Source organism: Lissotriton helveticus, chromosome 11 (genome assembly GCF_964261635.1).
Source record: "Lissotriton helveticus chromosome 11, aLisHel1.1, whole genome shotgun sequence".
Taxonomy (NCBI): domain Eukaryota; kingdom Metazoa; phylum Chordata; class Amphibia; order Caudata; family Salamandridae; genus Lissotriton; species Lissotriton helveticus.
Genome location: NC_136072.1, coordinates 32,595,355 through 32,609,296, shown reverse-complemented (window position 1 = coordinate 32,609,296; position 13,942 = coordinate 32,595,355). Strand labels below are relative to the sequence as shown.

The 13,942-nt window shown below is 41.3% G+C and overlaps 1 protein-coding gene across 1 annotated transcript in view; it reads right to left on the bottom strand.

Moving 5' to 3' along the window:
* LOC144792796 (uncharacterized) overlaps positions 1–13,942 on the bottom strand; it is an 844,113-nt gene that overhangs the window by 635,376 nt on the left and 194,795 nt on the right. The window contains exons 20-22 of the mRNA XM_078667999.1: positions 12,473–12,592; positions 6,133–6,341; positions 2,565–2,634 (exon numbers count right to left, since the gene is read on the bottom strand). Coding sequence (XP_078524125.1) covers positions 2,565–2,634; positions 6,133–6,341; positions 12,473–12,592 — 399 coding nt within the window. The remainder of the gene's footprint in view (positions 1–2,564; positions 2,635–6,132; positions 6,342–12,472; positions 12,593–13,942) is intronic.

The following is a 13,942-nucleotide window of genomic DNA, read 5'->3' as shown; positions in this document are numbered from 1 at the left end:
CTTAAACACCAGATATAGTCTTGATGAGGGTCCGTAACGGACATCATCTTCCCGCATTCTCTGCAAGGCTTAAAACCGGTCTTCTTTGTCGACATGACAATATCTGAGAATTGGAGAAAACGAAGTAACAATGTACTAAGGCTACAGAGTATCCCGAAACCGTTAGCGTCGACGACGCGGAAAAAAGGGAACTGATGTCATCACGCCGGCGTGGGCCTATTATAGGCGTCGGTGACGTCAGCGGAGTCGCGAGCGAGGTCGTTTCTCTATGACGTCAGGAGTCCACGTCGGCGCGAGGCTACGAAAAAAGAATTTCTGAATGTTGCTGACGCAAGGGGTATTCACAAGGTGAGGAATCCACACGGCAGATGTATCTATCAGAAATAAAACAACAGTACAGCAGATTTGAAAGTACTGATAGGATTTTAGCAGCTAAATTACCTTAATGCTTGCTGCATTAAAGTAAATACATGGTCCAGATAGGTGGCGGTGCATTTCAAAGCATCCTCTCAAGCAGAGAATTCAACGTGCAGTGTCTGCCTCCTAGGTCTTCTGGGAAGGAAAGCAACACTACTCAAGCTCCCCTGCTTTGAAAGTTTTTTTGAAATGTACTTTCAGAGATACCATTTTAATAAACTTCATTTATCATTAAGTTGATTAAACTGTCCAGCCACTAGCAGTGCTGGGTGCCAGATGACACATAAATCATTATTCCTTGCATTCCTCGAGAACTCGAAAAAGACATTCTTGCATAGAGCTTGAAACTGTGGAAAATACATTTTTAAGAAGCCTGCTTTCAGTCCCCCAATCTACATCTTTGTACATAATTCATGAGGAATTGGGTATTGGCTATGTGGCCGATCTAATTAAAATGTCCCCTCTTCTCAAATGGATCTCGATTTGGTGTAACCCGGAGTTAGTGTTAAATCAAGATATCATATGAGATTGTAGGGAACTAGATAGGGCTAGTAACATCCCATGGCTGAGTCATGTGAAAGGCATAACAAGGGTGCTTGGTCGCCCAGAGGTATTTGATAACCCTGACAGTATATTTAAAAAAAGATCTGTTGTGGGCCAAGACCTCGTTCTTACGTTTAGCATCTGCAGAAAGAGAGGCCACTGAATTATCGAAACCTACCGCCCGCGCTCACCAGATTTTAAAAACCTCTTATTTAATGGAACCTTATCTGGCCACAGTTAACAAGCCCTATCATTGTTTTCTCTTGATAAGACTGAGATTTAACATTTTACATTTTTTATTAGCCGAACCTTTGGGCTGGAGTAAGATGGAGGATCTGAGACCATTCTCTTGTGATAACATTTCAAGGCAAGATACCTTGCACTTTGTTATGTTTTGCGACTATTATCTGGAGATTCACAAGCGTTTTATTTTCCCAATTTTAAAGTATAAAGGCTTCCTGCAGGTTAGGCCGACTCTTACCTATCCGCAGAGGTTGAATAGCCCTTGGGAAACTTTAATATTGTCAGCTTCTTAGCAGCAGCAGTTAGAGCAAGGAAAAGAAGGAAATATTAAAAGAATGTGGGCCTAGGGGTTTTAGACTTTTCACCATGTATATTTATTTCATAATTTTGTAATATTCTGCCTTATTCTATTTGTATTTTGTTACATCGGTCATTTGTGGTATCATACCTTTTAGAGTGTAATTTGACTTTCCCTTTTATAATATGTATCTTAAATGTATTTATTTGTAGATGAAATTTTTATACATGTATTTTATCTATGATGAATGATTGTAACTCTTGGTTCTATGTGATGGGTATTTTAACATGCTTTTATGGTTTTGAATAACCTAATAAAGTGTTTTTGACTGACTGACTGACATTCTTGTTTTGCAGGGCATTTTTCCCACATTCCTCTCTTTATCCAATATGGGGCAGGTGGATGCGAAAACGCGGAGTTGCCCACAGTGAACAGCAGATGAAAAAATTGAATCTCACCCATCTCTAGTGGTAATCAGTATAAAATAACCAGTGAAAAATGTCAGATGTCCCTACTGCTTATCTTCTGGGCACCTATGGGGAAAGTAGTGCACACTGTTGACAGAGTCTGCATTAAAAGGAATGGAGTAGGCGTGGAAACGTCACCAATGTCATTCCTGCCAGTGTATGTTTTGCCAGGGATCTGGTGTGAATAAGTCCGGGGCAGAAAAATTCTTAAATGTACCCAACACACTTAGAGACTCCTTGCTTTCGGGGTCAACTCCCATGAATCACATAGGTGATGCACATCTGCCATGAATGATATATTGGCCCTATGATCATACCCTTTCCCTGTAGGTGGGATTTACTTTGCTTAGCCGCTTACCAGTAGGGTGAAGGTGTCACCTCTGCTACCAAGGTGGTATGGTGGCCAACTGGCAAATGTAAAAAAAATCCTTGATCTTACTATTGTGGTATGGGTGTGCGAGTAAGGCATGTTTTCCAAACAAAATCACATGCCTCACCCATCTTCTTAGCCTATTCTCCAAGTAAATTATAGTTTTATAAAGTGATCTGAATTAAAGATCTTTATAAATGAACTGTGTAGCACAGGGATTACTTACTTGTAATAGAAAGAAATGACCCATTGACCATAACTGTAGTTATATTTTCATCACGAATTCCCCACTGCACCTAAAGCAAAAATGATTGAAAACTTTATGAATGCCATTTTTTGAACATGTCAACAAACAGGTTTACTAGTCAAAGAGGTTAGGATGATATGATTTTCCTCATGAATTTCAAAACAAATCTACAATAATTGTAATGATTAATCATTATATAAAGAGGGTCAATGCAGCATTGATTTGAGATATATTAAGGCCACCATTCCTTGAAAATGCTAGACTTTCCAGCTGTTTCACTTCTAGCCTACGTGGACATCAATGAATGCTGGGTTAGTGGTAAAGTGCACATATGCTGTGTGGCAAACATGTGCTGGGTAAAAGAGAATAGCCTCAACTAGTGGCAGAACGTACTGTCAGGGAGCAGTAACAGAAAGAAAGCAGAACCTCTACTGGTCAATTCTCCACAAATTGTGGCTTCAACACAATTGTGGAATCATAGAGTTCTCACTGGGAACTGAACCACTTCTGGCCACTGCACAACTTGGAGACTGCCTTATTCTGGTTGGTCAGTTGCCAGAGGGGTTAGGAAAGTGTGGGATTCTGCAGACTGCCAGACAAGGATACTTAGATCTATCTTGCGTTTGATGATCAGCTAGTAGGGTCCAGCAGTTAGACTCCGACTAAGGAAAATCAACAAAATGTATTAGGTATAAGTTTATTTGGCACCCGTGTCAGTGGTGCTTTATATCACTTGTTCATGTTTGACACTCTTGACTAATGTACATTTGTTAGTCACATGTGAGCAGCACGCACAAAAGGAGCTCAGATTACAGGCATAGCTTGATTTTTATTCCAAAAAAGCCACCCAGTGGTGCTTAGCTTTTACGACTTAGCTTACCATCCCTTTATTTATGGCGGCTAGCATGATTACACTCATTAATTTCTTTTATGTACCCCAATTATTTCATATGATCCTCGTTTTTCATGCACACGGATCATACTCAGATCAGCAACAGCATGACTATGGGGCTAGGGCCTTGAGCTTCTAATCCACAATTTAATGGGTATTGTTGTAATGATATATGTAGATCACCGGAGAACAAATTCAGCCATGTTTAATGGTGCACCATCCCGAATAGATCTGAATTTCAAAATGGATTAAGATCTATTAAAGATGACATATTTGGGATCGTTTGTTGCTTCGTGATTTTTATTCTAAAGTCAAGTCTGTTCCTTTTACAGTTCCTGCATATTCACAACAACACTGGGACTTTGGAATAATGCAAGTAAACATATAGACCTTCAATTTACCAAGTAATTCAAGAGCCAAGACCTTGCAGGATGCCATCTTCAATCTGTAGTCCACCACTAATGCTGCTCAGCTAATCATGCTGCTGACCCATAACTAGAAGAACATCTTGGGCCTCACATTCACCTCCATATCCAAATCACCTTCCATTCACTGCTACACGTTGTCTGTGCAGACAATGCAGTTATGTTATAGTCTTTAGAATGTAACAGGCTCTCCTCCCACACACAGAGCTGAGACAAAGACCATATTCTTTAAGCAGTTCCCAAGAGACCCTCTCTGAGGCAGTCTAAGAATGTAAACCTTCCATTACCTAGCTCCATTCTTCAAAAACATGTCAATTGAACAGATACAGAGGTGAGGCTCATCCCAGCTTCACCACTGAAAGGGAAACTCATGGTCTCTCCAACACATAAATCACAATTAGCAAGGAAATGGAAACAACAAGTGATCTTCTAAATCTACTTCCTCAACATATAGGCTACCCTCAGGCATGATATACTACAACAATGAAAGCTTGTTGGCTCAGGCCTCAACCAAACACCACTGAAGAACTCCCTCTGGAATTGATAAAGGACACTATGGAGAGAACAAAGACAATTCTATTAGTCAACTACTAAAAGCCTTCCGACACATGCTGTTGTCTTCCTCATACAAGCACCTACCTGAGTCCAACTATGCTGATATTTTTGGGCCCAAACATTCCAGGACTTACAAAAATCTGGTCCTGGTAATTCAGGTCCAGAAACACCAGGTCCGGTTTTACCAGATATAGATGGTTGATGGGACAGCAACTGCTGTAAAGGCACAGCCCAGCCCCCACCCTAACCCAACATGCCAAAGGGGCCCACACAAAACAGCATTGAAGGGCTTCCCCTTGTCCTGATAAAGTACACTAAGATGGGGGCACAGACATGTCTATTATTAGGCTGCTAAAAGCCCTGAACACATGCTTTTATCTGCCTCAAACATACAAACAAACCACTAGACACCTGACTGTTAGTAAAGTGGAGCTGTATCTCCCTATGAGATGTGGCTGCATCCAAGTCCAAAAGGGCTGGTCATTTCTGGACCAGTAACTGATGGCTCTAGAAAATCTTGCACCAGTAATTCAGGTCCAGAAACATCAGAAACAGGTTGACCTGGTATTCATTTGCATTTAGGAAAACCAGCTGGAGCTGATGGAAAGGCAGTGGCTGCTGCAAAAGTGTAGAACAGGCCCAATGCTACCCCTGCAGCACCAGGGGGCAGTTGGCAATGCATTTGTCACACTGGCCTTGTCATGCCCTGCCCCAAGTGACTGGCAGTGGTTACACTTATTTCAAGCATTTCTTCCATCATCTTCTGTGTGCTTGTTGTGCTCCTAAGCCATCCATACCTCCTCATCACTGTTGTGTTACCAATTTGCGATCATATCTTTTAAGAAGAGACAATGGATTTTGCAATTTGAACAGCATCCGCTGCCAAAACCCTGATTTGTTTACCTACTGTGTCCCACTTTTCCCCTTTCATTCTAGAGGAAAAGTCAAAGGGCTGCAGTGTTGCAAGACCTTAGCATTGAGAGACCACTGAATCAGCTTTTACCTATTTAAGATGTATGCAGGAGAAAATGACGTAGCCTTGCATTTCTTCTCTATGCACAACAGAGCAGTAGAAGCAGTATTTGGGTTCTTTATAACCAAAAGAGTTGGTCTTTCAAGTAAAATAGGAAGAAGGTCATCTCCGCAATGGAAGCTGGGTAAGTAAATCTCTGTGACGCCTTTTGAAAAAAAGGCACCTTTTTCTTTCCTCCATGTTGACTGCAAAGCAGAAATAGAACCGGTACTAGTGATCAGCCCTGCCTTACACCTCCCTGAGACTTTAGTGCAATGAACAAGATCCAAAGATTGCTAATCCTTAGGTCAGTTCATTACACTAAAAATACCTACTCGTGTGACTTTACATTATACTTAGCTATGAGGAAGAGTTGAGGGGTGCCACAATGTTGGAACTATTTGCATCTGTTAAAGTCAATATGTCAGGAAGCTGTTTTGTTGAAGTGAATTTAATCCTAACCAACTGTGTCATTTTGAGCACATCACAGAGCTGATCCTAAGTTGCAAAACAAAAAATCTGAACATACTTGAGAAAATTGGAGCACTTTGAGAAGAGCATACGATTCTCTCTCCTTATTCCATATTGTGCAGGTGCTGTAGTTACATAGAGATCTTTTATATCAACCATGACAATGATATAAAAGAATGGCATATCACTGACCTTTGATCCATTGCTGATTTGTGCTGCCAGCCCAACAAAGTTTGTCGCGTGAGAAGTCCCGTTCCCAGCTCTTGCAGTCCGTCCCTGAAGCCTGAAGACCACAGTGTCATTTTCATTCCGTACGTTGGCCAAGATGAATTCACCTAGACCATTAAAGGTGTACGTAAGGCCATCCAAGGTGTATATGTGGGGATCGCCAAAGAAGAATCCTAGTAGAAATCACACAGCATTACTAGAAAGTAGAAGGGAGACAGATTTCCATTCAACAGTTAGTTGTTTACTACAAATGCCCCAGCACCCTTTGCTAGGCACAAACGGGAAACAGCCTTTACAACGGAACTGTTACAACGCATGCCTTTACATCGCATGTCGTTGCAACGCAAAATGTGTGCAGCAGTGGGTAGAAGGATTTAACTTCAACACCTTCCTTACTGTTGCACACACTGGAGTTGGAATAGAAAATTAATCTATTCCACCTTCCAGCGTCCCCCCCCCACAGAAAGTCGGAGTATAAACTTGCGTTGCAACGGCATGCAATGTATTAGCATGCGTTGTAACGTCACATATTTGGCACAAACACATTATGAATGTCTTCACCTATTACTCTATACAGGGAAAGTTTAACCCCTTCTACGCTGATGACGAGCTGGGCTCGTCATGGCGTAGCCTCCTCGCACGCTGATGACGAGCCCAGCTCGTCACGTAACATGCGCTTTAGAAAATCTCAGCGTACGGGCGGAATTCCGCCCGCAAGCAGGCGGTTAAAGGCTTTTATCTGGTGTACTCCTTATTCCCTAATGCAGGGTTTGGTTTCACTCTTTGCACACAATTTGTACATTCAAAGTTCACCCTAAAGGTGATACAAACTATACACTTTCTCACTGATATTGAGGCAAGGGAATTTCCAATACCTGGCATGCTTCTGGCCATTAGTTACCAAAAATATATCATATCCATACTTCATGACCTGGAGAGTCCCATAGCAAGAATGGCACACTCACAGGCCTCCGCGATCATAATCCCATCAATTGAAAATTAGAGAGTTTTAGAATGAGCTGTGAATTATGAAGGACATATTTTTCAAATCATTAATTATGATGTCATCTGAACCTGCTCTCCTTTGGTACCACTTGGAGGTGTGTTGGGGCAGCTGACATTTACTGCTGTTAGGACCCTTTTCTGTGAAACAATATCCTACTCAATTGGGTTGTTTGTTCAGACAGTTTTTCCACAGTTATTCTACTATTCCTTTCTCTAGGTCGGCCTACTTGATCTTCAAGACCTCTTGCAGCATTTACCATACCAGCTAACAAACTACTTTAACTGGCAGAAAACTAACCACCTTAGAAGACAAATTCATCACACAGAACCTTGACATCCTAAGACTTGAAGCCAAGACTACTTTTTCATTTTAGACACCTAAGAGGTTTAACATCATCAAGCCACAGGGCAGGCAATCTCCTTCCTTCACTTCACTAAAGAGCTTAAAACCCATCTTTTTAATAAGCAAGTAATTTGATGCTGGTAAACAACAACACATCTCATTTAACCTTTTTGTCAGTCATGAAAAGAATCCCCATCCACCTGTACAGCATTACAATCCTTCCTTTCTAAGAAGAGCCCAGCTAGGTTTGTTCTCTCTCTATGTTCCACAAATACATGCATATTGCCTGCATACTTGCAACAGAAGATCTGTGGTGGTTAAGATTATTTATTTATTTTTATTTTACCATTCATGTAGTTGAATAATGACAGAACAATGGTGTTACACTGAGACAGGTTATTGCTTAAACAAATGAAACAGAACAAGTGATCTGAAAAGGCAAGACGTCTATATAAAACACAAACACTGTGTGATAAGTCAATTAAAATGTATGCTTGCTAAGAATGAGATGGATCTTGAGGTGTTAAGGGTTAATTTCCGTGGGTCAGGTGGCAAAGTTCCAAGTTGAGGTAGCTGTCCCTCAAAATTATTTATTTTGTGCTCTGGAAATACTGAACTTGGGGACTTCCAGGAGTGAAGTGTCTCTGCTTCACAGCCCTCTCAATTCACCAGAGATGGCAAGTATAACTGAAAGATGGGCCGGGCTATAACTGGCTTTGTGAGCTAGGAAACACATTTTGTTTTTAATTCTAGCCGCTATTGGGAGCCGGAATATGTTACTTGGAGCTAAAGTATGCGCTTAACAGCCAATGTACTCAAACTCCGGTGGCGAACCCTTCATCATGCAATCACTAATAATTCCTAGGGCACCAACTCTACAACTAAATGCCACAACTCGACAGAACTATGGGGCATATTATCAAGGACCGGTGTTAAAATTATCGCCGTTTTATCGGCAGGAAACTGCTGCTAAAACGGCAATAATGGGCTTGATAATACGCCCTTGTTAATTCCCATAGAAGCCCATGTTCTGATGTTAACATGGGCTTCCATGGGAATTAACAAGGGCGTATTATCAAGCCCATTATCGTCGTTTTAGCGGCAGTTTCCTGCCGATAAAACAGCGATAATTTTAAGACCGGTCCTTGATAATATCCCCCTGATTGAGATGCCTCTGGTCAATTGGGAGACTCCATTTCTCTAAGAGGACTGGATTTTTGGCATTTGGCAAATCTGTGCACCAGTTTATTCCACAGATTTTTTAAATTCTTGAGAGGCTCTGAGACCAGACAATCCTTCTGTTCTCTGCAGATAAGCGACAAATCTAGAAATTGCTACAGTATGAACAATTTTACAAAGAGAATGATCAATTCACCAAAATGGGTTATGAAAATACATACATTTAAAAATCAAGAATTTAAACAGTGTTTCTACTGTGGACTCGCCTGACTATACAATGTCATGACTAAAGGGTAGATATTGGAAGAGAGGTGTGGTGAGGGGCACTGATTTCCAAACTATCTCTCAATTTGCCAAGTGAGAATGCCAGGATGATGGTGTGGGTCTTCTCATTCCACTGAAAAGAGTTGCATTTATAGGCTATACATCCACAATAGGAGCTGTGGCAGATGTCAAGTGCCTGAAGTGATGATACACACTTCAGTACAGACTGCAAAAAAATGAGGCACACATATTCAAAGATGAGAAAGTGACTTCCTTCCTCAGCCTACAATATTCTTGAAATAACCTTTCCATAAGGATAGGGTGATTGAAGTTATCATAATACATAGAACATAGTGACATGTGGCATGCTTTTATATAAATATTTTGATAACGTGACATGCAATACTGGCCTTGCTCTATCCAATGTGATTTTGTTTCGTGCATTAGAAGGATTGTGAAGACTTATACAAAAGCTATTCTAATATAAGCATGCAACAATAATGCAGGTTTTTATTTATATTTTCTTAACCCCTGCCTGATGTCACGGTGGGTGTGTGCGGAGGACGGCCGGGGGCCATCCGAATCGCGCCTACTAATTAATTCGCCCACACAGTGGGGGAATGTGTGCAGCGCACAAGAGGTTAACAGGCCAGAGAACTCTCTTGAGGATTTAACGTAACATTGTAAGTAATGGTTTGCTTCTGAATAAATGACCGTGTGTGGTTTTTCTGAAACAGATTTAGAGTAGATACAGTAAATGGAAGCACATTTGCGTTCTCTGAAACCAAATAGGAGGTACAGGTTAATTGTACTGTGTAAAAAGTACACTATATTAGAAAATTGGAATGTTGAGAGCTCCATTAAAAACAATAGAAATGGCTCTGGGCCTATAATGGCTGGTACAAGCCTTCTGCTCCAACATTCCAATGTTTGTCTATCTGTTTCTCCCTTTTTAACTTAAGCCCCTTAGTGGGTGGAATGTTCTAATAGCCTTATAGCCCTTCTACCTCAGGCTATACCTTTTGTTAAAGGCCCATACCATTGTTTTAGGCCCTTGCTGTGGCTCAAATCTTTAACTCAGGTTCAGTGCCTTTAACGACTGGTCATATAAGGCTGTATTAGACTTAGTCAGCTATTAGGAATGTAGGGCCTAATTTAGAGTTTGGCAGGCAGACTAAAGTCTGTAAGGGCACTGAAGTACATTCTGCATCAGCCTGAAGAACATGCATCTGACAAATTTAGAGATGTTCGCAGGCCCCATGGACATCTCTCTGCATTGAAAAAAACTGCAGTCATGGAATCTCAAGTCAAAGTAGGAAATGTTTGAGAGATGGTACTGATGGGAATCAAACCTTTCAAAAGATTTTTTTTTTTCAAAAACAAATTCCACCAGCCCATCAAGGCAGAGACAGACAGGAACAAATGCCACCACACCATCCACCCTAAATGGGAAGAGCTGTATAATATTCAGCAAGCTGTCGGAGGAAGTATTCAAATCAGGCCTTTGTTGATGGAATTCTTACAGTCTGCACATCTCTAACTGAGGTGGGTAGACCAATGTTTTTGCAGGCATTGTAAGCAGTTACATTTGCAACAGAGCATCTTGTCGCCAAACTCTAAGGGCCCGATTCACAGAACTAACTTAAGACAAAATCCTAAACTTACTACTTTTGGTATTCACAGAAGTTAGGATTTTGTCTTAAGTTTGTCTTAAGACAGACTTAAGACAGACTTAAGACAGACTTAAGTTAGGATTTTGTCTTAAGTCTGTCTTAAGACAAACTTAAGACAAAAGCCTAACTTCTGTGAATACCAAAAGTAGTAAGTTTAGGATTTTGTCTTAAATTAGTTCTGTGAATTGGGCCCTCAATCAGGACCGTGGGTAGTTTTTTAAAGTAATTGCTTAGGGATGTCTAAGAAATAGGACTGCAGCGCATTTTGTATTCATTCCATTCTAATGACTATTTTGTTTATGGAGGTATTGTTAATTATTGTGCAAGTTCTTACATGATTTGTAGAACAGTGATATATGTCAATATTTAGTTCGTTTTAAGATACCTGTGTGCGTACTGGTTTAGGAGTTCAGGTCTGAGCTCTGCCAAATCACTCTCAGGTGATGGCCCTCTAATAGGTTTGACTGCTAATGCACCTCTCCATAAACACATAACTCAGTGGGAGGGGCGAGGCACTCCCTCAAGTTTTCGTTTTCAGCAAACAAGTAAAAGTTTCCTTTTGGTGCTTACGAAATCTATTAGGTGTGGCTCCAATAATTTCAGGGAACACAACAAAGGAGGATGCATATAGCAATAAAACTGTCACTGAAAATGGAAAAAAAGAGTTCTATCACACAACATGCAAGGCAGGTGCCATTCCCTTTCATAGTTTTGACGCTCTTAGCATCCTGCACGAATCTGGGGCCAGATTCACAGAACTAACTTAAGACAAAATCCTAAACTTACTACCATTTTGATATTCACAGAAGGCACTTACTCATTTTGGTATTCACAGAAGTTAGGACTCCTAACTTTAGGACTCCTAAATGCCTTCTGTGAATACTGAAAGTCTTAAAGTTAGGATTTTTCTCAGTTTTGTAGTAGTAAAGTTAGGAGTCCTAACTTTAGGATTCCTAAAGTGAGAAAAATCCTAATTTTAAGACTTTCAGTATTCACAGAAGGCATTTAGGAGTCCTAAAGTTAGGACTCCTAACTTTACTACTACTAAATTGAGAAAAATCCTAATTTTAAGAAGTTTGGTATTCACAGAAGGCATTTAGGAGTCCTAAAGTTAGGACTACTAACTTTACTACTACTAAATTGAGAAAAATCCTAATTCTAAGACTTTCGGTATTCACAGAAGGCATTTAGGAGTCCTAAAGTTAGGAGTCCTAACTTCTGTGAATACCGAAATGAGTAAGTGTCTTCTGTGAATACCAAAATGAGTAAGTGCCTTCTGTGAATACAAAAATGGTAGTAAGTTTAGGATTTTGTCTTAAGTTAGTTCTGTGAATCGGGCCCGTAGTGCTGCAACCCTGCCTCTCTGAGTGCTGCTGTTGAAAAAAAAGCTCTCTCACTTCAAGTATGTAACTGGACATTGAACTTCTAATAAATTACGTTTTAACAATAATTAGAATAACCGTAACAGTGCTTTTTAATTTGTTTATGTGAAATTATCAATATTGTATATGTTTCGATGGCTCTCGACAAGACTGTCATTAAGATCAGCAAAACGATACAAAGGATTCTACTCCTTTCATTGTCAAATATTTGGAAACCATTGGGAACAAACTGAGCAAACTGCCCAGAGCTCTAGCTTTTTGATTTAAAAAGATTACATAATAAAAATAAAATGTCATCCATTTTTTAATTAGAGAAGGAACAGGAGCAATGGGTCAGGTATACCACTGGCTGGAAATGTCATTATGCCATCGATCCATGGGGGATGAATCCTAACAGTTCTGTGCTAGGTCATTTTCTTTGACACAAGTAATACTTATAATCATTCAAAGTGACTTACCTCTGCGTGGTGGGATATATCCATAGCAGAAATCTGGTGGCCTCTTCTCATAGTACAGAGGGCAGAGGTCAAAAGAGCTAAAGTCTGCACAGCAGGCATTGTATGGATTTATTTCAATCTCTGAAATTTAAGAAATCACAATTACTTCCCATGCCACGAGTGGTGAAACTCCGTCCTGTTTATTTGTTTTTGTTCATCTTTGTGGAACAGCCCCCACTTGCCATTGCCCTTTCCTGGCAGCCACTCTCTCTGACCCAGTGAGGAGACACTAGGGGTCTATCAACTGCCTAAATGTGCCCTGGTAACTAAAGAGCATCACAAGCGTCATCTGCTGGTCCTGCTTTGCACTGTGTGCTGGCAGAACTCAGATTGGTCAAGGAGTGTGCGCCCTTGAGCCTGTGCTACCCTTGTGTTTCAGATAGCCATCTCCCCTGCCAGTACCATGAGTAACCCATTGGCCGTGCCCATAATTCCGCCGCAGCGCTTGGTGTGAGGGGGGGGCGTGCGGCGCCGCCATGCTGGTGACGGAACCACTCCATCACCAGACACGGGCGCGTTGTGCTTGTGACGGAGTGGTTCCATCACAGCCCTGCCCGCTCAATGGAACACTCAGCACAGGCGCGGAATTAATGCCGCGCAGACGCGGCCGCGGGGCCGTGACAGAACCACTCCGTCATTAGCACAGCCCACCCGTGGCTGGTGATGGAGTGGTTCCGTCACCAGGGTCCAAGGGGTTAAACAAGTTACCTATCTGTAACTCCAGTGCTTGAATCATCCCCCATCATCTGGCTGGGAATCCCTGGTATATTAAAAATAGAACTTTACTGTGTAACATCTACAGCATACAGTATATAGTGGATACTGGCTATAGGGCTGAAATAACATAGTATGTTTAGTAACACATCAACCTCATTTGAAAGAACTCAAACTTCACCCAATGATGTGGAGGCTTAAGCTCTCCTACTCCCCTTAGAGGCCACCATAGCGTAGATTTCAAAGCACAAGTGTGAGAATGAATATGGTGAGCCTCTGGGAATGTGAATATATAAAAGATACCAATGGTGTTAGACCCGTCAGCCTTTGGGTGGTCTTCCCCTAGACTCTTTGCCCACATGCCTCCAATTGTGCTGGATTTTTGCTAGTGTTGGCCTTAGGACTCTGTGCACTTTACCACTGCTAATAAACAAAGTGGAATCCACTCAGGGTGATAGTGATCTCTAGAGTGATGGGGAACACACAATGTTGTTTAAATGCCCCTCACACACCAACAGGCCCCTTGGTGTCATGCTTCATCATCGGGGCCTTCGCACCCCTCTACGGAATGCGGCGTGCTACGACTCGCGAATACGCAGGAGCACTTGACGTGAACTAAGTGTGGGGGTGTGTGTTTTACAAAAGAGTGAGTGAGGTGAGGTGAAAAAAGGTGAGTAGTTAAAAAATACCTGGCACGTGGGAGAAAAAACTTTATTA